Source organism: Labrus mixtus, chromosome 14 (assembly GCF_963584025.1).
Source record: "Labrus mixtus chromosome 14, fLabMix1.1, whole genome shotgun sequence".
NCBI classification, from domain to species: domain Eukaryota; kingdom Metazoa; phylum Chordata; class Actinopteri; order Labriformes; family Labridae; genus Labrus; species Labrus mixtus.
In genome coordinates this window covers 7,500,151-7,525,188 of record NC_083625.1, presented here as the reverse complement: position 1 = coordinate 7,525,188, position 25,038 = coordinate 7,500,151, and the positions used below count along the sequence as shown (strand labels likewise).

Sequence of the window (25,038 nt, the reverse complement as noted above, 5' to 3'; positions counted from 1 at the left end):
ATTAACTGAAACCAGTGTGGGGAGAAAAAGAGTTGTTTCTGAAAGCAACAAAATGTTAATCCTGGATTGAGGGTATATGTGATTTGTAGTAAACGGGCTAAAACATGCAAACCACTGATACAGTTCTTAAAGGCTTTGGCCTGGGGACTCGAGTGTTTGGTGGCTGCCCATTGCTCCTAAACAGTGGTGCAATGGTGAAAATGCAGAACATAAATGTTCCTCCGGGGGTTTAATGAAGCATAACTTTACTTTGGAGACAGTTGGCTGAATTTTAACGTAAGAAAACAAAAGCCCAGAGGCCTCATGCTGTACTGTTTATAATTAAAGCACAGACCCATGCCAATTTCCATTACAGCCTCGTTTGCTGTGATTGCTCAGCAGCTTGTTTCTGCCACAGTGGTGTCATTCTGCATGCAGAAGCCCCAAAACTCTTTAATCACCTCCGTCAGTCAGAAATAAAATATGAACATGACAGTCCTGGCTCAGTTGGTCCACAATTACAGCTAATTAAAGTCCAAATGTTATTGAGCCTGTATATTTTAGCATGCATTTAAACCTTATAACTCACCAATTTGCAATAAACTGTCATTAAGCTTGTCAGCAGCATTCCCAAACACATCAGGGTGTATATGACTCATCCTGAACCACCTGCAAAAATGTTCAGAGGAAAGAAATGTAAACCGATAATTCTGTCAGTCAATAAAACGCTTTTTTAACTACATGTGGCCTTTTCACTGTGACTTTTATTCATCTTTTAACAAATTGGCACACTGTTCTGCTATGTCACAAAATTACACAGTTATTACACGTACAGTCAGAAGTATTTGGCATGTTTGATATGTCTTTAAAAGAAGGTAAGCGTGTGAAACATCGTACTGTACATTGTCTCTCAACTAGATCTAAAAAGGTAAAAACTCAGAACTCATTCAGAAAATATTCACAAAACACTTTTAAAAGATTTTGGGTAACATTTGTGTCCAGGGAATGATCATTAATATTATAATGACTTCACGTCCAAAAAGAAGAGCTCAACTAAACGGAATATACAACGATGAACTAGAAGTCTCATATCACTGAGAGAAAGAACAATTCAATCATCCTTCTGAGTTAGAAATGATGAGCATGTCTTCTTCATGGGGAAAGATTTCTGCTTTTATCATCATAATGAGTTCTTGACTGACTTTATCAGGTCTGATGAATAAGTAAGTAAGGCTTTGTGTATTTAAAAGACTGACAGTATAAATTAGATCAAATATTGAACTCCATTAAATTCTCAAGTTTGGATAAGTGAGTTGGAATTTTTTTTTCATCATTGTCCAACGCTCTGTTCACACAACTCCTGAACATTTCCTGACATTTTTCAATGTGTGGTGGCAAATGGACACATTTCTGAAACCGACTTTATCCTGCCTTATTACTGCCGGCCCCCCTTGGTAAAATAACGGCAATTAGTCATAGTGAGCCGATGTGTGAAAGCAGCAGGTTATATTTCGTGAGCGAGTGAGGACGTTTATATCCTGCAAAGTGCAGGTGTGAATAGGCCTCCAGACACAGCAGGTCTCCACTTTGTTTAAAGGGCAGCCAACATGATGAAGTCACCTAATCATGACTAACACTAGGTCATGACTAACTTCTCTTTGAATTCACCAGAACACATGAGCTGTGAGAGGTGAGTTGATTACCTGGCAGGGGAGATACCATGATCAAGAAGGTGGTTCACCCATGGCGAGGCCTGGGCACTGCCGAGGTGCCCTTGAGCAAGGCACCTAACCCCCCCCCACAAGCCCATGCCCCCTCACTCTGAGACCTCTCCATTAGTGCATGTCCACAGGATCCTGTTTGTGCATGTGTGTGTATTTCAGTTCATGTTTACTAGACAGAGTGTAAAAACGAATTTCCCCTCGCGGGATCAATAAAGTATAAATTCTTCTTCTTCTTACTGTCGACATGAAGAACAAAAGAACATAACAAAGAAACCATCATGACTGAGATTCCCTAACATGAGTTACTGTCGATTCTTGTTCATGCCTCATGATTGACTTCTTCCTTTGCCATTCATGAAGTCATGTATAAGTTAATGATCATTCATGGACCCTCGCTAAGTGTTACCACATTTTATTAATGGATGAATAATACACTTTTTTCCCCCCCCACTCCTTTACTCATCCAAAATAATAAAAGCCATGTTTAATGTAAACTGTTACTTTACATAGTTTACAAATATAAACAAACTTATAGAAATGTGAAGATACATGTAAACTCACATTCAGTCATTAAGGCCAGAGCGCACTGGATGCTGTTATTGACCCTTGATGCTGTTTATTAAGATGCTTTATGAATAACTGCAGATGAGATATTTGATGGAGCAGCATGACTGATACTGCGCTGTGCCAACAGGACGGGTTATGTTTATCTAACATGTTTATCTATCAGCCTTTCTCCGCTCCACCTCAGTGTTGGTTCAAATACTTCTGGATACCAACGAGTCGTGTGGGCAGACTTTTTATTTCAAATGTTCTCTCCAAATAAGTAATTTTCCTGGCACCTTCTAAGCTTGCAGTCACACTTCAGAGCTCTTCACCTCACACCTTTCCTTTAATGTAACTCTTAACAAGACTGAGGTTAGAAAAAAAACCCTACATGATGTCATATTTCCCCCGGCTGGGTAACACTCACTCAGTACAGGTTTAATAACCTTACAACATCCATTGAAGTCCAACTCTGACTTCTAAACATCAAACTCAAGTTTGAAGTAGTGATGGACCTGCATTTGAAAAAAGTGTAGCTCACGCGCTTCCAGTGCGTTTCTGCCTTTTCACTGTTGGCCCTTATCAAAAGGTTCAGTTTTCATTTCAGAAAATCATCATGTAAACAAGTCCAGCTGTGGGGCTGAAAAGGATTGGCCCGTATTGCCTCTTCAATTGATATATAAACATCTAAGAAGGCTTTGAATGTTATATTTAGAGATGTGTTTCTTGAGGGGCGTTTTTGCTTTTATAGATAGGACAGCCAAAAGAGAGACAGGAAATGTGGGGAGGAGAGAGTGGGGGATGACATGCAGCAAAGAACCCATGGCCGCTGCGATGAGGCCTATAGCCTCTATACATAGGGCTCTAAACATAACCTGGCTATCCTGGCTATCTGGCGCCACCATGTCAGTGGTCTGTCTTCTCAAGTCCCACATCATTGTGTCACTGCTGTTATTACATAACATACAGGCTCCAAAATTAACTTTTTGGTCAATCTCACAATGGCTACTAAACTGCATAAATTTATCGGCCAAAATGTTTTTAATCCAACAAAAAGTTTGGATTGAACTGGTGTCTTTAAGCTGGATGTGCTGTGGTCCTCATAGTGACAACAGTTAAAACCAGGAGGACACGATGAAGCTGTCCCCAAGAGTGTCTGATAAGTTTTTCCATCTGATTCTTTGTTGAAGTCTTGTTTGTGCAGTGTTCTTATGCACCTGAACACAGATGTGTTTAGAAAACCGTTCTTTTTGAATGTCTATCTAAATACATACAGGAATTGACGGTGATATAATCAAATGTAACATCCTTGCAGAGCTCAGATGGCTTGTTTCTTGCTAACTTAACCGCCACAAAAAAACATCCCCATACTTCCTTTTACCTCCCCGCAGCTGGGTAATTTCACACGAAAATGATCCATAAGAGAAAAAAATCATTAACATCAGCAGAAGCTATTTGAGGCAGAGAGAATGGCTCAATGTGCTGCTCAATGATCAGAGCAGCCAGCAGGCTTTACAGCCTCCTGTGTCCGTCCCTATCTCCACAGCTCGCTCTCACAACATCTGAAGCACATGATGGGTAAAAGGAGCACTAAAAAAAAACACCTCCTAAGGAGAAGAAGAAAAAAAACTGAGAGAGTATGACAGCAGTAAATTGGCTATTTCCTCCCCTGAGCCTCACTCCAGACCTTCCCTGCATGCCGAGCAATTTGAGTTGTGCTGTAATTGCTCGTGTTGCTTTTCTCTGCTCGTCATTTCTACAATGGAATTTGATCTCATTACGTCCGCCCGAGGTTGAATTGTCAGCCACTCACCCTCAGTAGTAATAATACCAAGTGGCGTGTGAACAAAAGAAGCAGAGCGGGGCGACTTTTACCCTCTTTCTAGAACACAAAGTGAGGAGAAGCAGAGGATGAAAAGGCATAAGATGATACATAATGTGACTTTTTTTCTTGACTAATTACTTTTTTAAAAAGTGTTTTTTCGATGGTACAAAGAGGTTTAAGTGTGAAGCAGTTTCTTATTAGCTTGTTGTAAATGGGATTATCCTCTTCAACCATAGTACGAAGCGGGGAGGGAGGGAGGAAGAGCCAAAGGGGCAATGGAGAAACGGATGTGACATGAGTCATGAAATAGAAATCAAAAGCCGTGCTCAGGGTCTGGTTGCGGCGGAGCAGCCTGGTTAGGGTTTTTTTGGAGTGTGTATAGAGGATGTGGCCTTGGGCGATGTGCTTCTTGTTAAAAGAGGGGATGCACTTTGAGTGTGAAGCAGGCTCTAGATAGAGCATTTGCCCAGACAGCACTTCTAAATTCACCCATGCACTCATATATCTGCTCACGTTGTTGGCTTCCTTTCATAGGAGCGGACTGGAGCAAAGACGCGGCACATACTGCAGCACTACTGATATCTTTAAGCTCTTGAGGAGGCAGTGATAGCAGAAACAGAATAGGAAAGTAAAGTCTGGGTATTTGAAAAATGAAAAAAGTGAGGAAAAAGAAATCAAGCATTTCTCCCTAGCAAATGTCCTCTGTGTTGCATTACGTGTGTGGAGATGGAAAAATCAGACGGGTGCTTCAGTAGCTCCAGCAGTCCAGGATGAGTGTAGGCAGCAGCAGTAAAGGGAACACAGGTACTGCTCGGCTGGCTGCTCCCTGTGTACTTCCTCTGGCCTCCGATTCGATGTTAGAGTCCTTCTCTGAGTACGGAGGGATGACATTAAATTCCTCGCTTCCTTCCTCGTCCCGCTCCTCTTCCTCGCTGTCCTCCATCTAAAAAAGCAAGGAAAGATTGATTCTTCCAATTAAGAGAAGTGGTGGAGCGTGGAGGAGGGTTCTGGATTCAGACTTCAAGAGAAAGTCGACATCAGCACAGAATTTAAAACCACATGTAAAAAAATATCTTAAAGCTGAAGACAAAACAGCCCAAGAAACCAAACGCTAAGAGTTTTCACAATCTGACTTCTGACCAACTAACAGACCCTAAAGTGTGTTTCCCTGCAAAATCGCAAGAAATGTCTTCGTATCACAGCATTCAGATGTTGCTTTGATTGTGTGCTCTCTATTTTCTGTTGTGGGAAAAGCGCAGGTTGTCATAAAGATCATTAGGCTGTAAACAATTACAGGATTTTATCCAGACTGTAAACATTGGACAAGAAGGCAATCGTTGTTTCTTACAAAAAGTGATCTCAAGAAAGAAAACATTTCAAAGGTATAAACCATCGTTGGACACAAACCAAGGACTCTATGAAAGCTAACATCCTTCAAAATGACATCATACCAAGTAGAAAACGTATATAAAATAACTTCTGGTACTGCACATGGGATTTCAAAAGCTCCTGTGAGGAGGATTTTGAAGTGTTTTTTTCAACCGGTTTACTTTAAGCCGTCCAAAATATCATGTGGAAATATGGCTGGGCGATATGATTAAAAATGTTATCGCGATAAAAAAATTCATAGCAGTCAATATGGATAATTGTCACAATAAATGTCAAATCATTCTTGCTGTCAAATTTAAAAAAAGGCAGATTTTTACTCTTAAGTGAAAGTTGAAGAAACCCGATGGTTAATTGTGGTTGAGTTATTCTTTATGGTCAGAACATGACAAACTCTACTTGAACAGAGGAACATTTCACCATCATAAGCACGGTGCTGTAAAACGCTGAGAAAAGTTATATTGTGATGAATACCATTATCGTTTTATCGCCCAGGCCTGTGTGTAGAAAAAGTCTGTTTCTGCAGCATGCTGTTAATCACTGTCTGACAACTTCTCTGTGGTCGATGTTTTTAGGCTTTAACTATAACAACGTAGAACCAAATCAGTCTTGTTGATCCCGGTCTGGTTTGATTTTGGAGGTCAGAAAGAGACGTCATAAAGAGACGTCTTCATTTCTGTCTGTTTGAAAGAACCAGCTCAGGAGCTTCATGTAATATGATAATTATAATCCTGTATTCCACGGTAAATGCTGTAATGTGTGCCGTGCAAATGACTGTCAGCCCTGAAGCCAACATGCTAAGAGGTTAGCTCCTTAGCAGCATGCTAGCATCATTAAGTAGTAGGTCAGGAGTCTCCTGAGTAAATGTTGTGTTACAGCTTGCAGCAGGGATGTAGGTGTGTACCCCTGGATGTGTCAGTACGTGGTGACATCACAGGAATTAGATTGCATCTTTTCAACTTAAGAGTTAAACAAGAATTAGGAACCTAAGCATGCATTATTTTTTAATTGTGTATCTAAATGTTCAACATGCTTTCTATGTTTCTGTGCTCGACACTAGTGGTTCTCAACTGGTGGGTCGGGACCCAAAAGTTGGTCTCAGAACCGTTTTTAGTGGGTCTGGAAAAAAACCTGTATCAAAGTCTATAAATTGATTTTAAACATATTCGTTTTGTACCATTTCATGGCTCTCTGAGACACGTTTTGTACCGTCTGAGGACAAAACTGCACAATTTGTCATTAAATAACTCTGATCGGTTGAGAAATATCATACATTTGTGTAGCGATTTGTCATGAAGCAGTTGGTGGTGGGTCCTGAGGCTACAACAGTTGAGAACCACTGCTCCACACGACTGTGGGTTGTGGTAGGAAGAAGAGGAAGTATAACATTAGGAGGATTAAATTGATGAGAAATTGAGGATATTGAGCAGATGGATGTCATGAATATTAACAGTAAGGGGTTGAGTCTAATGCAGCAAACACCTACAGCTAATCCTCAGCTATAATGACAGGAAGTGAAGGAGGAGAGAGCCAAAAACACTGCTCCATTTTCTCCAAACCCCGCTGATATGGAGGTGTTACAACATGATGTATGCTCAACCTCTTCTTCTGTTCAGCTCTACACGAGCATATGGCGAGGCAGTTAAAAGACAGAAGAGTGCGCTTACGCTGTTGAATTCAGGGAGAGTGTTAACACTGACATGGACCCTCTCCTGGTAGACGTGCGGGGAGGGCTCCGAAGCGGGTGCAGGAGTGTTTTTTTCCACAGGAGGAGATGCAGAGATTCCCATGGAGCTGATTGCATTGCCTGAAACAGAATCAGCAGGGGGCATCTTCATTAGATTCACATCGTTATTCATCCTGGAGGTATGACCAAAATAATATCAGTGATGATTTTTAGAAGCATAGTTAGTGCGCCAACTCTGTACATACTGCTCACGATTCAGCAGAGAAGGAGATTTATGAAAGTCTTCAGAGGGAAATATTGTTCCAAGACTTTGATCCAGACTGATATATTTACACATATTAGACAGGAATCAATTAAATGTCATAAAAATTTATATATTCAGGCCAACGCAGGCTCAAGTGTTGTTTTACGTTTGAGTTTGCTATCTCAGTGTTCATCTAGCACCATCATGGAGTCAAACTTATTTTAATGTCTATTTCTAACTGCCTTAAATGTATATATTTAGCCCTCAATGAAAATATTTTATTAAGTTATTTTTGACTGATTTTTAACTTAATTCAGTTACTGTATCTTATTTTATAGTATTTATGTATTTAGAACTTATATTTGCCCTTTAAACTGGAGCATTCAAGACAAAGATCGCACATTTTTAACTTTAAAATTGGAGCGGCAAACAAACAACTTGAATGATAAATCAAATTGATCCAACACTTAATTTAAAAACTTTTACAAAAATTAACATTCCCATCACGTTTAGAAGTAGTTTTGGTTAACCGCCAAGTAGGAAATGTTAGCAGGCTGAGGTACCAGATGTCTACCTGCTAAACATGAGCATGACAGTGTAGTCATTGTGAGTCTTGGGTGTTGAAGTTGAACTGATGAATTTAAAGGTGACGTGCCTTCACCATGAGGGTTGCTCACTGGGCCTATAAGGAAAAGCCTACAATGTTTTTTGTGTATAAAGAGCACGCACACAATCCCCATCAATCTACTAAACGAGTCCTGTTGACTGTTGAAAAGTTATTTTAATTATATAAAAACTATTTTAACTACCATCAGCAGGATTCATTAGCGTTCAATCCTTTTCCAGTTATTGTGTCTGATAAAAAAAAAGGACGAGCAATTTAGTGTCACCATGCTGATGTTAGCGTTTAGCTTAAAGTGTGGCTACACAAAGGTGCTAGCTTTGCTGCAGACTCTGAAAAAACAGAGAACAACAAACAGAGAAATTGACTGCGCACTTAATCTGCACCTAACCATCGAGGAAAATCGTCATCAAGAATTGATCAATAGAAGTTATAGCTTTTAAACATTAACAAACGGGCTTGGATGTGACAGTTACAGCAAACCAGTAATTAGCGTGGGCTTTCTATGCTCCTTCAGCTGTTCTTTCTCCATGTTTGTTTCTTATACCTACACAATTCATTTCAATAAAAAAAAAGATTTTTAATCCAATAGTGTGTCTAAGTAGTGTACTTGTTGGTCTACACTGACACACTTATTTCAGTAAAAACAACATGGCTGGCCTGAGTTTGTTTTGTCTTTGAAGCTCTCCTCGCCCGCTGGTTTGGCAGCAATTCAACAAGAAGCCATTCTACAGTCATCAGATTTTATGAAAGGATTCACTGCCTCCTCAGAAAGTAAAAATCACGTTCTTATTTTCAAAGAGAACCATTCGCTCATTTAGAAGACAACATTACGGTTCATTGATTCCCCTCCTCAATCCTCAATAACAAGCCACATTACAATTCTGTATTATTGCACTTTATAATATTAGAGCAGCATGTCCAGATCAATTATGTTATTTGACAGCTGCTAAGGAAACATTTCCTCTGTCATTATCTTCACAAAGAGAGAATTGATAGTTGTGGTAGATGACAAATTAATCGTAACCAGATTGAGCTGCAACAGTAATTTAATGTTCATGCTTAAAAATAATAATCAAATCTATTGAAGCTTCTTTCAAAGCCACAAAGAGAGATAACACTAGTCTCGACTACAGGAATAATCTAAGGAAGGGCAGCAAACAATGCAGATTTAATGTGGATAAACATACAGTAAAAGGTTCAATGAGCATACCACTTATACTGTTTTCACACTATCAGAAATCTCCTGAATAAAAACAAATGTTGTCATTATGACGTCGTGTAGCGGACTCTGTTGCTTTGTCTGCTACTTCCGCGTTGATTTTTCATGTCACGTTTTACCTCGGGAAACCCCCCCCCCCCGCCCCCCCCTCCCCTCTGACAGGGATAGTCCCCCGTTGTGAGAAGCACATGTGAACGGCGAGGTTGGGAGAATCTCTGGAGCAGTCCTCCCGTAAATATCTAGATATTATCCGGAGTGCATATGTGAAAACGGCTTTATAGTAGTTAGAAAAGATATGAATATGGACTTGTGTAGTTTAGTTTTTTGTTTAGTTTATCGGAGACCATATACAAAATCTACATTAATGAGAGGCGATGCATTGCACCAGATTTAGCTGATTAGCTAGATTCCGTCTGCAGTCCCTTGTATCGCTGCACAAATACATCACGATGTTGGCCTACCCCATTAAAATAAACATGACTGACGGCAGTACTGACATTTAAAATTCATCCTCTGTCCATAGAAAACGCTGCCGCATATTAAATCAAGTGATCTCAAGAGATGCCGTGTTTATTTAAATGTGAAAAAAAATAAAAAATAAAGTTGTATCTGAGATATATAAATAATTATGATTGATAATTGTGATCTGATTATTTGTCAAAATATTCATGGTTATTATTTTTCCCATAATCGTTCAGCCCCTCTGACTTGAACGGCTATCATGTGATCTTTTTACATTTCTTGATTTTAATCTGAAAACCTTTTTTTCCACAACCTATTTTGTGTTAAATTACTTTTCCTTCATGGTGTTTTCGTATATATGAAGTTTAAAAATCAATCAACTGAAAAATGTCAGTCTGGTAACATCTGGACTTAGTAACGGTGGACATTGGAGCCCTGCAGGTAATCGTACAAACTTTAGGACATGTTACTCACGCAGGCATATGTTGCTGCTGAACATGTGCAGGATACGCTGACAGCCCTGCCATTCGTTCCCGCTGCCCTCACACGTGCACCACTGGGACACCTCTGTGCTGCTGTTGCTCACATAGTTGGGAGTCATGATGGTGCCTGGTTACAGAAAAAAAAAAAAAGACAGAAGTTGTATTGAAGGGGCAACTTTTAAAAACTTCCTTAGTAATAATTCCCCTGGGCAGATGATTTTCATTTTCAGCACACACCTCTATGGAAGGTGTGAGGCACACTGCCAACAATATTCGTGCCCTGAGGCATCCACTGTCACCGGTTTTCAAACTCTGGTTATTGATAATTAGAGGTAGACAAAATTACTTAAAAAAATTTAAAAAATACACTCTAGGAAAAGAGAAAATGTTATTACCTGGACCCTTTTGTAGCACTTTTATTTTTTATTTATGGGCTTATCTAGACATGACAGTGGATTTGGGGCGGCAGTAGCTCAGTCTCTAGGGACTTGGGTTGGGAACCGGAGGGTCGCCGGTACAAGTCCCAGTGCGGACCATAATATGGACGTTTGTCTGGTAGCTGGAGAAGTGCCAGGTCACTTCCCAAGAATTGCTGAGGTGCCCTTGAGCAAGGCACCGAACCCCCAACTGCTCTGGTGCGCTCCTTGCATAGCAGTGTGTAGCAGCCCCACTCTGACATCTCTCCCCTAATGCATGTCCACAGGTCCTGTTTGTGCATGTGTGTGATTCGGACCTATGTGTGTGAGAAGCATGTCCCTAAAATAACAGAGTGGAAACCTGAATTTCCCCTCTGGGATTAATTAAAAAAAATATATATATATATATATATATAGAGCAGGAAACCGGGGAAAGAGAGTGCTGAGAGAAAAGGACTTGAACCCTGGTTGCCTGCTTGGAAGACAATAACTTATGTACAAGGGGTGTGACCTAACCGCTAGGCCATCTGAGCCCCAAAAATGCGATTTTTAGGTTGTTTTTAGTTTCCTTGAGTGAATCGCACTGGATCCCTAGAGCAGCAACTTCTGGCAGCTGACCATGTTTGAGCCTAAATGAAACCGGTTTAAGCTACATATCAACTGTCACTTTAAGCAGCTCTCAGTCTGTTGTTCTTTGAGGCGATTCCCTTCTTTAGCCTTCATGTACCTCTTTAATTTCTCTCCCTCCGTCTCACCTATGAGTCCAGTGTAGGCCTTCAGGCACATGGCTCGACTCTCTCGCATACAGCCAGAGGCAGACAGAGCGGAGGGCTGGCAGTTGTGTTGGAAATCAGCAAACCGGGATCTGAAATGCACACCAATATACAAACACAGCACACACACACACACACACACACACACACACAAAAGGACAAAGACAAACACAGAAGAGAGAAAAATGTTTTTCCCATGGCAGCACAGAGAAACAGAGTGTGCATTTTTAACTGTTTTGACAATCTCATTTTGGGGATTCAAGTTGAGCCCAAACAAAACAACAGAATCAAAACACACTGTTGTTTTCACAGAGCGCAAAACATGAAACAGAGAAATCAATAGCTCTGCACTCGTATCAAAAACAAATGTTACATTGAAACCATGTGTTATTTTAGTAAAGCCTCATGAAATTTTATAAGCTCTACAACGCACCAACTTTTCTTTAGAGGCCTGATCAAAATCATTCCCCTGCGCGGTGTAAGAAACACTGAAGGCCCACTGAAAAAGAGTTTTATCTAAGCAGTTTTACAGGTGTGCAATCATCATACTTGGTGCTGACAGTGACAGCCAGACATTACCAAGGAGAGAATTTATGTCTAACTTTGTCACTGTTCTTTCACCATGAACACACAAACTACAAGAGCTTGTCATGTAGAGCTGAATAAATAATCTATTCAATATCTCTGACCAAAACTGAAGACATGAACATGTTTTTTTCCCATGCCGCTCAAAGGGAACACATGTTGTTCATGTGTGGGAAATAAAATAATGTAGTTTCTGCTGAGGTTAGCGCTCCTCTCTTTCCTTATTTAAAATCTGTTTCTAATACAACACCACAGAGGAGGGGGTTTGTACGACCTTCTCCGTTTCAAATAAGTAGTCGTTGTCTCTTATCATTAATAACCTCTGAAACATTTTCACACCGACTCGACTTTAATTAATGTAAGACAGTCTTATATATTTGGGAAAATCTGCAGAGTGTGTCACAAAATCCTTTATGCTGATGAGTTAGCATTTTTTATCCTACTTTTTTACATCGACGTTAAAATCCTTGACCCCATGTCTTGGCATGTGACTGCTACAGAACATCAGTCAGTGGAAAAACAAAAACCAGAGTACATCGGTTCAGGTTTCAAACACAAGTGGTTTGCATTACTGTTGTCTCATCTCGGCTGGAATGTTCCACATGCTAACATGCTAACATGTGTGTGTGTATAAGCTGAGAACATCAAATGCAGCTGAATTATTTGATATTAAAGTTGAACAGAATCAGCATCTCATTTGATATTGACTTGGATTTTTTCACTGGGAAGTGTCTTAAAGGTCCCATATTATGATTTTTCTGGTTTTATATGCCCTTTAGTGTGTTTTCCAAGTGTCCTGTGCATGTTTAGGCACATCTATGTCGGAAACGCGGCTTCTCCTACCTCCTCCTGTTAGCTGTAGCATTAGCTGCATGTAACGCTCGGTTCTAGCCCCCCTCCATAAAAATGTGTCAGTCCGGCGTCATTGTCAGTGTGAGATCACTGATCTAAGCCCATTGGCTCGTTGTGGCAAGCCCAGCAGCTCATGTTGCAATTTCCGAGACGCGTGCTGAGCAACTGACCAATAACGACAGAGCGGATCGGCAGACCAATCAGAGCAGACTTGGCCTAACAGTGTGGGCTCAACAGAGCGTAGCTGACGGACTCAGAGCGTAGAGGGAGCAAGGAGGAGCAGTACATGAAAACAGACACTTTTTTCGGACTTTAGCTATTGTGAACGTACAAAAGTAGGAACATAGATTAAATATACGAACCCCAAAAAGGGCAGAATATGAGCTCTTTAAACTTTCAGGTAGTCATTTCATCCATACATGTATCTCACCTACACAGCTCGTCTCTGGAGCAGTAGTTCTGCAGGCTAAGGCAGTTGGGTTTGCCGACTTTATCCTCCCCTTTCACATTCTCCTCGTAGGAGCAGGACGGGACGATGGTTTTCCTGCGGCGCTCCCCACACAGAGTGTCAGAGCAGGGACAGAAGAGCAGAGCAAAGCTGTACTCCTCTGGCACGCGCTCGAGGAAACGCCGCAGGGCTCGGTGGCATTTCTGGCGGTTGCAGCTGTTGTCAGAGACTGTCGCTCGCTTGGTACAGGCCACGACATATTCTGACCGCAGGGAGCCACATTTCTCATACAGGCCGCAGTCCTGGGCCGCTTTCAGACACTGGTTTTGTCCGTCCACAGAAAGAGTGGAAGCTGGGGAAGGTCAAGAAGAAGCGAGTGAGATCACACGAGAAGAAAACATCATGATAGATGAGAATCTGAATACTTAAACTCTGAAGTATTTGCGCTGAGGGAAGTACCTGCCATGATGGAGGCCATTCGAGACATCTCAATGTTTCGAACCAGATTCAACTGCAGTTCTTCATATGGAGTCACCTCATACTCCTCGTACGCTAAAAGAAAGGTAAAGAGTCTTATAACATGGATTATGCAGTGGAGTCCTCCTCCACACACGCACCAGCTGCCAGTGCTTGAACCCACCTGCAAACCTCACTGTCCAGTACACCCTGAGGCAGTGTTCCTCCCTGCGAGAGCCACGCTGGCACTTGCAGATTCGAAGCGGGCGGTAGTGCTGCAGGGAGTTCTGGGCCTCCAGGCACTCCAAGCGGGCATCGGCACCGAGGGGCGACACGGCCTCCTCAGCCGCACAGTACTCCAGCAGCCTGTAGAGAACCTTGCAGGACTGCACCTGGATGCAGCTCTGCTCGGCCACCAGACAGTCCAAGGACGCGGAAACTGGCACGCCACCTGGAAGACGTGCAGGAAACTATTGGTGGGGAAAGCCGCTCTGTCAAAATCAACACTGGTTTTTGCATTTCTGTATTTTTGCTAAGCAGCTGGGATTATGGTCCCTGCATTAGATTTAGTCTTTAAGCTAAATAGGCAGTGATTAAGAGAACAGAGCGAGGTGAGTGCACCCCACAGACCCTCCACTGCACTACAGGTGGCTATAAAATCCAACATGGCTACTAAAACTGGAAGCACAGGAGTGTAATAGAGTAACATGGGTAAACCTCACTATCCCTCAGAGCCTCTTTGATAATCTAACAACACTATGAGGTTATGTGATAATTGTTTTTTTAATATTTATATTTTTTTATCGTCTCACTGGGACTCCTTGTTGACTTCTCTCTTTTTTTTTTTTTTTACAAACGCTTGCAGTGTAGCTCTTCATTAATGCAACATACTCTCTTCAGCACAGTGTTAAAGTGTTTCTACTGAAGAGAGCAGCATGTTCATACAGTCATTTGAAAATGATCTAGCTGACAGACACCTGACATTGTGGTACTGTTTCAGTCCAGTGAGTCAGCTTTGTCTTTCTTATCAAATGCCAGAGGTGGGAAAAACAAACATTCATTACACAAGTAGAAGGACAGAAAAAAATACGACTGGTAAAACCACAATTACTGAATCAAGTTCTGTATCTAGTTAAAGAGACAGTACAGGTGAAAATGACCGTTAGATATTTTATTGTCATTGCATAAAGTTTGGCAGCAATCCACTCCATAGCAGCGTAAAACTGTTTACATGCACCCGTAAACATGGGTAGATTCCCTCATAAACTACGAGATATAAAACTAAATATCATTAAAAAATAATTTTCTGAAATGTTTAAAAAATCTGCTAGACATTTGAGAGTTGTTCTACTAGATCACAAAAGAGAATATTTAAATGATGTCGTGAAATAAAATAAAAGTTACTTGAATAATGAGCATTATGTTTCTGACTATGTGATATCAGTTGGATGGGAAATGTCTTGCTACTCAGAATCAGCCTCAGTTTTCGACTACAGAATTTTTACGTTTTACCGATTTGTAGCCTTTTTCAAACACCACTTTGCTCACTGTCACATCACATGCTATCATAAATCAAGACAGTCTTGTAAATCAATGATGCCAACAAGGCCTGGACCTGGCTGTCAGGCTCCTCTTAATCCTCCTCCCCGCACCTCTTTCGTCTTTTTGCCCCCTGTTGTATATAGTGTTGCATCTTAAACACACAAGCTTACAGATTTGAGTGTCAGCTGCCAAACAGCATTTCAAAGTAAGTCTGAGATAACAGCAAAAGATGGCCAAATGCGGATGTATTACACAGAGAATTTGTTAGTTTCCTGCATCAAAAAGGGAAGCTGCTCCACTTAACAGCAAACTCTCAAGTATCTTGGATCTTCCAGCAAATACTTGAACCACTAACAAGTAAGCATTTCTAAATCAATCCATTCCCATGTGACGATGACAACATTTGGCTGAAAGGTTCACAGTCACACTACTTGATTTTACTCCTCCAGTTGTATGTGTTCAGTTTTCTTGCCACACTGGTATAAATTCAAAGCATGGCTTTCTGAAAAGTTGTTTTCACCAATCATATGACCTTTGCTTTCAAAAATGTTGGTATCAAAGTAAAAAAAAAAAAAAGAAGATAAAATTGTCTAAAAATACAGTTTTTACTTTGTAAAAGGACACATGGGGAGAATCTGTCAGCAGCAGGGTTCTTTCCACTTTGAACGAGCTTTCCACCAAAGCCAGACACTACTGTCTCCACAAGTAATCCTGCAGACAAAACCAATTTATTCCAACTCTTCTCTCTTTTTCCCCTTCAAAACAAAACAAAACTTTTTTTTTTCAATTTCGCTTTCAGACAAAGACGCACCCTGGACTTCACAGACAGACAGCGACTCACTGTGAGGACGTTTTGTCCCCCTGAAGTTTCAGACAGACACTTTTCATCTGCAAACATATCCCCCACCTACAAAATATGCTGCTTGAAGATACTGCAGACTTACATCAGCTTTACATGTATTTAAAAGAATTCACCGCATTGGTTTACACGAGTGTCTTTAAGTGTTTCTTATCAGCAGCCACATTTCCTCAGAAACAGTCGTGTCGCTCCGTGCTCATTAAGCATTAAGAGTGTTTTTGATTGTCAGTGTTCTCTCTAGAATGACTCAAAGTGAAACTATGAATCAATTCTTAATAATGATTTTCGCTCCATGAAAAACACAAATCAGGAAGGCCAACGACAGCCTGGGGGAAACGAGAAAAAAAAACAGAACAGCCTCTTCATAAAAATTCATTCCAGGAAATTAATTTCCTCAAATGTGACACATAATTGTCCCCACAAATTACATTTTGAACACAGTGAATCCAGGGCAAGAAAACAGCTGGAGTAGGCAATATGCACACACTTTTGTTTAACACTTTATCGCATTAATTTGCTATATCCTGCATGTTTATATCTGCACAAAAATAGTTAATATTCATGCTTGCTGGTTGACAAATATATCAGAACTTATAACATCCTCAAGCATACTCATGCTGCAGCACATGGAAATATACATTGCATAAGCTCATATACAAACACGCACGCCAACACTGCAGGGTGTAATCGGTCACACACTTCGATTAAGCTCCCGCTGACCGGTGGCACAAAGCGCGGCTGCAATCCAATTCGGCTGCTGCATGTTTTGCAATCTTAGACGCCACATGAGGTCCCAGTCTCACTTTGGCTTTACACATATCATAAACACAGGCTGCGCGCCATCGCCGCCGCAGGAGAGCTGCCACAGCTGCTGCAGAGTGTTTACAGGAGGGACGTGAGACAAACAAAAAAAACCACGTTGGTAACACACGGCGGTGAGTCATGGGCTCAGTTCGATAAGGTCAAGGTGACAACACCTATGTATGACAAAGTATCAGATCTTTAGACTGTCTAAACAGGTTTAATCTGTTTGGGGATGGAACAGTTTGTTTATTATTCCGTCTTAGTGTTTGCTCCCTGCACAAAAACCTACAAAATCAGCTCTGTAAAACGGAACCTTTTGTCACATCGTTTAATGTCAATGTGGAAAAGAAGCTTTCTCTTACAATATGCTGTTTGAGATGGAACAAATTGCCAAATAAAAGTGTGTGTTTCTAGGGAATTACTGGTCTGAGCATGGAGTGAATGTTTTTAAGAAAATAGAAAAAGAAAAAGTGCATTTTAGATGAATCTCTGAGATATGTGAACTTTAGTTCACCCTACTGATTTCTCACAGGGGGGAGCCATGAAGTGAGCATGGGAAAGCTGAAGGTTAACTCCACGCACATATAAGGAACTACAAACCTATGTTGAAGTGGAAGTGAACTGGTCTCTCCCATATCTCCCAATGGGTGTGATAGACTGCAATGAATCCAGATTGTGGGGCAGCAGTGTGACTGTGGTGTGTTGGGGGAGTCGTGACAGAAGGGACTCATTCGCAGGAAGTCACAGGCTCGAGGAGGAAACTGGAGCGAGGTGACAAGTTGGAGTTGAAGTGAAACCATGCACAAGATGACCACTACTTGTTACTACTCAGTCACGTCATGTGCAGTCAAATCAGAAGGCCTCCTCAATAGACTGTAGATCAGAGTGCATATGTGCTTCAACATAAAAGCCTGCTGTTGTCTTTAATAAAGAGATAATCAACTATTTTTTACTGAACGGACTTTAAAGAGCAATATACTGAAAAACATTGAAATGAACATGTGTAATCATAGACTGTATAAGACATGGACGTAGCCTCAGTGACGTCGACCATTGGTTTCTGAAGTGGTGCTCTGAAGCTTTACGATGGCTGTCGCCATATTGGAAACACTGACTCCAACTAACTGCTGGCTAATGGAGAAGCAGGCGGAGAGAGATGGAGTTGATGTGGGTATTAAGCCTCCTGGCAAACATCTACAATTTGCCCACTCAGTCAAATCAGCTTCTGATCACGCAAATGTATGAATAGGTTTTAGCCTTAACAGAATTAAAATGGATCACTTATATAAAATAAAGTAGGAGACTGTACCAGACACATGAGTCACAAATGGGAGTGAATACTCCGCTGAATAAAAGAGCACATGTTTGCAGGTCAAAATAATAATTATTCTGCCAATATGTTGTTTTTTTTTTCCAATTTTAATTTAAGCTTCTACATTCAAAATGAATATATTTCCAATATGGACTAAGCAGATGTCAAATGAATGGAAGGTCTTTTTTGACACTCTTAACTGTTGTCGATTATGTCCAAGCCTGTAATTAAACCAAACAGAATGTGACTCACGTCATGTTGCTCAAAAGGTTAAAATATATTTTTTTCACTTGATAAAAGTTTGATAAGGACTGCAGCATGTTTATGAATTATCTCTGTGCTGATTTCAGTGTTTGTAAACACATTTTATGGTGGAACGTTCCTTTAAAACGACTTGTTTCGACTGAGTCTTAGTGTCTTTTGGATCGCTCTTCCTGCCTGTCGGCCTCCTCTGCGTATGTGTGACCAGAGGACTTTCCTACAGAAGCTGCTTCATCACAGATGATTCAGGTTTGTGTGTGCCCTCATTGACACTTCATTTCTGCTGAGCTCTTACTTTTGCACTTTCCACCAATCAGCTCACTCTCTTCTAACGTTCAACTTTACTTTTACATTAAACATATGCTTAAAAGTTTGCACATATTCTCTTTGTTATAAAGGAAATTAGAGGCAGCGCCCTTGGCTTTCTGCTTCTAGAGCTCATTTTAAAGAAAACAGAATAAGTTCTGTTTAAGTCTTTAAAATGTAAATATTTTACTCAGTCCGCAAAGTACAATTTTTACACAAACTGCAAACACTTATTCAGCAAAACAGCTTTTCAAATCCCTTAGCGGTCAACTTCAATGTTTCTCCTTTTTTCCCTCTACTGGATCCCTTGACTTCCTTTCCTCCAGCCTGCCTTGGACTGCTTCTCATGTTGCCCTCCCTTCTTCTAAATCCCTCCATGATGCTGCACCTGCCAGATTTCAGTATATTCTTCAAGCACTCAGCCTCCAATTTGGAACAAATCAATCGTAAATCTTCCCTCACTGCAGGTGTCCACATTCTCCCTCCAGCGGCTCCTGCTGCTTTCAGCAGACCTCACAAAAAGCAGCCATTTCATGTAACTGTACAGCCAGGCGTTTTTGAAGACACGAAGTTCACACAACTACAAAGAAAACACCAAACACTGTTTCTAAGGAAGCCCTGAACTGACATGCATCCATGCATTTTATTTTCTCAGTCTCACTCTTCTGTTTACTTGAGAGCTTGACTTGTTTATCTTGTGTAAACACTAAACTAACATACTTACCTCATGAGTGTGGGCAATGGCTGAATGGCGTGTCGTGGTTCAGCTGTGACCGGCCTATTGTTTTGTTTTATAGATCACAAAATGATCCCGTCATCACAAGAAAACCAGCTCTGCGATCTCGAGATAATGAGATAAATTATTCTGTAATAATGGGAAAACCAGCGCTGTTATCCCAAGACAATGAAAAAAAAAGTAAAAAATCTCGAGAAAACAACTGAAATAAACTTACCACGGGAAAATGGAATGAATAAAATGTATGGATGCCTGTCTGCTTAGAGTTTCTGTAGCTTTGCATGCATGGACAAATAAAACCTTTGTTTGCTTTAGTTTTGGGAAAACAAACAAGACAGACTCTCTGCGTGACTGAGGCTTTGAAAGGTGCAGCAGAGTTACATTTAGCTTTCGATTTTTAGGTGCACGCCCCACAGAGACAGTGCCAGCATTTATATGTATTTCTTCTGCACACTTACAACTCAAGGTGAGAAGATCCTCTTTGTTTTGGCAAATGAGTACAGACAGTTTAAGCTGAAGGGAGCAGTATCTGACCCAATAACACTCAGGTTGTTAGGTAGAGCTTAGAAGGTTTGAAAATCTGCTAAAGATGCTTGTGAATTCATTTGCTTGTTCAGAATGATCCAGGAGTTGTTTTAAGGGCCCAAACACAAACTGTCTGACAACTCTACAAGATTGTAAGAATCATGATTTAATCTTGTGGTTCAACAGTTGCAGTGTGTCTAGTTTAATGGGCTGTGCCGCTGCGATTGTGCAGCCACATCACGCAGGCTGTACTCCTCTTTACTCCAGGTAAAATACATACTTGCATCAGGTGGAGTCAGAGTGAGCAGAGCTGTGTGAATATTTCAGGATTCTGCCTTCTGCTGCTCCTAAATTATGACAAGCTAAATAATTTCTTGGCCAGACAGCGAGACACAGATCTTTTGATTCCATCAAGCTGTGGGTTCTCTGCAAGTGACAGTCAAGATTACCAAAACACATATTCAACATTTAATGGGTCACTTCAGTCATTCAGAATCCCACATTTTAAGGTTAAAAGCGGGGGGATTTTTAATTAAGGGATTTTTTTTTAAGTAAAACTTCAAGTATGTGGAATAAAATTGCATATTCAGAAACTGTGTTTTATGTTTCTTATCTTAGTCATGTCCATTGGGCACTTTGCCAATTTAATCTTTGTGTGCTGTCGTCCTAAACGAAACAGAATTTCCGGCACAGAGTACATTAAAAGACAATGCCTCAGCAGAAACAGGAGGTAAAAGAAAAGTCCCCAGCAGAGTGAGTGGGAGAGATAAAGGAGCAGAGGATTGGCTAAACCTGTGAGTAACGGGTGAGGGACTCAAACCTCTGCACAAAAGTGTCAAACAGCCCCAGCATGTGGATATCAGCCCAGCTAACACCTGTGTGCAGCCTGAAAATGAGCTCCATCACTCTCATGATGACCGTGTTATGGCTCAATCATGTCCACTAAATGAAGCACCAGAAATAGACACACTCAATCACCAGTTGGATTCTGTGCTGGGACTTCAATAATCCACAGAGGCCTTCCAGCTACGGGTCAAAGTCAGGTTTAATGTCATTCAAAATCAGACAGATTTCTTTGTAGTTCTTTATTCTGTGCAAACGAACAACATTAAAATGAAAACAGAGACATGCATCTACATAGAAAATGCAAAGGTGGGATTAAACCTGTGAAGGGAACCCACCCAAGATGGAAATTAAAACGTCTGCAATCTTTTTGTCCAAAGACAAGCAGATACAGATTTTGCATGCATAATTTTACGAGATTAATTTGGATAAAGATGCAAATAAACATGTAGAAGTGGTGGAGTGTAACTGATACTGGGTTGTGTTGAAATGTGGTTATTTATCTATTTTGCACAGCTTCAAGGCCCTAAGCGTGGGAATTGGCATTTTATTCAAAGGGCCGTTCTAAAGTCTGTAATCCATACAGACAGGTGCAATTCTCCTCTTTCATTTTGGATGTTTCAACCCTGCGATTGTTACAGATTTTTCTGGCTCGCCCTGAGCTCTGTGGAGCATCATGGTGACAGACATTTTGGGACGGCTGCTCTTTACCTCTTAAGCTCCCACTGCCATGGTTTAAGGCGCACATTTGTGTGAGGCCAGATTTACAACGAGGTTAAAATAACAGAGTATGAAATGGAGTACAGTTGTGAGAGGCTATTTATACAAAACCTCCAGAGCTCAACAGGGAATGTCCATAGACTCTGGGAAAGAAGATTTATATTTGGGACAAAAATATAAATACTGCAATATATAGTCGTCCTGGCTCATGTGATATAATCATTAAATCCCTGAAGCCAAATGTCGATAATTGAATTAAATTAAAATAAGGCGCTCGCCATGTTATGATTCACTACTTCCTGACTCCTCACCGTGGCGCTTATGGCATGACAGAGGCTATCGATAAATGATAAATGGACTTGAGCTCGTATCTTATCTAGTCTTCTGAGTACTCAAAGCGACTTTACACCACAGCTCACACCTACACATTCACACAATCGATGGCAGAGGTTTCTATGTTAAGTGACCATCAGAAGAGACTAATCCCATTCATACACATTCATACACCGCAGAAGCAGCAGGAGCAACTTGGGGTTAAGTTAAAGATAAAATAAGAAGACGACGGCGGGATAATGTTGGAAAGCGGGAAAAGAAGTCAGGAGATGAAGCATGATAAGAGGAGACCAAAGTGCAGTGAATAAATACAGGAACCCTGCAGTTAACCTTTCTAGAGGCCTTTAATATACTTCATCAGACTACAGGACACTTGATTAATATTATTATGGCAGAATCATTCTATCCTGATGTTATCGTTATCGTGGGCCACATATTGCAAACTGTGTCGTATCGTATTGTGTCGTGACGTGAGTTACTGTCATACTGAACAGTCTTAAGATTTCTCTCAAACAACGTGTAAGAAGGAAGCAGCTCTACGACACATTTGTCTAAAATTAAAGGAACGCGTGAGGGATTTCACAACACATGAAGAAAATCCAACTATTAATTTTGCAGTTGGCTTCAGTGGAAGAATTCCACATGACGACAGTTTGTCTCTCACCTGCAGTGACTCAGACTTGTATTGAAAAGACGTTAGAAAGAACTGCTTTTCTTGGTGTGATTCCAAAGAAGTGTCTGACGGGGGTGGGGTGGGGTGGGGGGGGGGGGGGGGGTGTTTGACACAGAGGATGATAAACTGGGTGTCTGAAAGGTTTGACTTTCACAAGACAGCCTTCATCATTTTATGATACTAATCTCTAATGGAAAGCCTCACCTGACATTATCTGAGTTCTCCTGGATGCAGAGAAGCCAGCGCCTCCTCTGCCGCTGAATTAATCCTGACAATTATAGTATTTGCATGTTTTTTCTGCAACATGGAGCAGAGAGGGGAGCGGTGTGTTCTGTGTTAACAATAGATCATCAAAATAATGAAAAAGAGTTAGTGCTCTGGCTTTAACAATGAAGAACTCTAATAATGACCCATCATTTTAAAGACCTGAGATCAACGCTCTCTCTCAGCCACATTCGCATTAATCACTTATTATTATACTCATTTGGAACAGCTTGTGCGTGTGTTTGAGTGTGTTGGGGGAGGGGGGAATCATCGCTCCTTTAAGTCAAATATCAATACGAAGTGATCGTAATGTTTGCCATGAAGCTCTGAAATGTGATCTTATATAAATCTTCTTGTGCTCAACGCATGTGAAATGTTAATATTTATGGACGACAAGGCCAGAGTTCTTCATGTCTGGGAGGAAGATCTTTTAGTTTAACTTTTTTTTATGTGTGATATTTCCACAATCTGGGACAGCGAGATCAATAATTGTGGAGATGAATGGCTCTTGCATTTGGAAGGCATCCAAGGCTAAAATAAATTAAAAAAATCTGAACCTGTGATGATGTCATCCACATGTAAAATATAGAGGTAATGCACACATTAGTGAGAAAACGCTTTAATGGATCTGTTTAATGGTCTTTTTTTTTTTAAAGTTTGACTCAGAGCTGGAATAATGGAATCATACATATCCCCTCATTTCAGATCAAACTCTTCCTACCCCCACAGTCTGTCCCACTTCAACACTTTCTCTTTTTAAATAAAGACACCAGCAAGTTACACAGTCTAATGTGTGCCAAAAAAAAAACAGTCTTCAGAATTCAAATATACCAAGTTATCATTATCAGAAAAAAGATATAAAATCCATTGTCTGTGTGTTTATCTGCTCTGGTGGCTTCAGTATATAGTCTGTAATGTGCCTTTGAAAAGATGTGACATACATTCATTCATTATCAAGTTTTAAAGAGGGACACACAGTCTAGCGAAGTCCCTACAACACGCAGATTTCACGGAGTAGGTGTAACATTTTCTTCACCTAAAACACACAAAAAAAAAAGAAGAAACGTTGATCTTACCATGAGAGAAGATGTTGAGCAGGAGTCCAATGATCATCATCCTGTCTGCTGACATTGGAGAGTTGGACACTGGGAAACTCACACCCGGCTCTCTGCGGCTCACTGACCCGTCTCCTTGTGCCACATCCAGCCTCCTGTTCCTCTGCTGCTGCTGCTGCTGCTGCTGCTGCGCTGACTGAAGCAGCTCGGATGGTGTTTAGTTCACAAAGTTGGCCAAACTGAACCGCGCGTTCAACTGGAGCGATTCAAGCTCTCGCGATTTTTGTTGTCCCATTTATTTGGCGTATTCCTGTTGTTAAATGTATCTCTTGAAATCTATTTTAACTCGTATCCAAAAAGTTTCTCTGCACCAGTCATTTCCAGTCAGTCAGACTCCAGACTCCGTGTGTCGCAGCTCCACAGTTGTCCACACGGAGTGAGGATCAGAGCGCAGAGAGACTGCATGGCGCATCTGTTCTGAAGGCGCCATCTGATTGGCCGGTGAAAAAAACTGAATGTGCCGATGATATGTTGTAATGTTTCCAGTTGGGGAACAGTAACAGCCGTGAACATTCAATAACTGTTTGGACAAAGCCAGGTGTATATTTAAGACGTGGTTTAAGAGTCAATTATGATTGGTTGGGTGTGCATCAAATTCTAATCATTCACTCATTCCCTTACTAACAGAGCGTTTTGTTGTTGTAATGGTTTTAAAGGTTTTCTGCTTTTAATGGAAATCCCAACAGTAATGGCTTTGACCTTCACACTGACATTATTTTAATAAAGCCATAATGGGATTTATACCCACAACAACTGCATTTGCTTCGGCGTTTAGAAGCACAGACAGTCTGTCTCCATCTGGACTTTGTGATTGGACCATATTTCTGTTTTTTATATACTGGTTCATCTTCCTCCCACAGGTGCCTTTATGAGCAGCTTAAATGTTAAATTAAATATGTTCCCTCCTCTGCCTTGAAACTAGTCTGCAGCCTTGTACTCGTCTCCATTCATATCAACTCACAGCAGAGCTGGGACTGTGACATTTCCACTTGTTCCACTCCTGCAGCTGATCTGTGTGCAATAGAAAACCTTTATT

The 25,038-nt window shown here is 40.9% G+C and overlaps 2 protein-coding genes across 2 annotated transcripts in view; one reads left to right on the top strand and one right to left on the bottom strand.

Moving 5' to 3' along the window:
- si:dkey-251i10.1 (uncharacterized protein LOC100038774 homolog) overlaps positions 1–25,038 on the top strand; it is a 211,843-nt gene that overhangs the window by 181,150 nt on the left and 5,655 nt on the right. The window lies entirely within an intron of this gene.
- LOC132987823 (GDNF family receptor alpha-4-like) lies at positions 724–24,411 on the bottom strand. The gene is made up of 9 exons (XM_061054767.1): positions 23,964–24,411; positions 13,894–14,160; positions 13,713–13,805; positions 13,236–13,605; positions 11,351–11,460; positions 10,172–10,306; positions 7,128–7,267; positions 1,941–5,017; positions 724–1,682 (listed from the first exon to the last, which is right to left on the bottom strand). Exons 1-8 carry the CDS (start codon positions 24,016–24,018, stop codon positions 4,823–4,825), a joined length of 1,365 nt encoding a protein of 454 aa, XP_060910750.1. The 5' UTR covers positions 24,019–24,411; the 3' UTR covers positions 724–1,682; positions 1,941–4,822.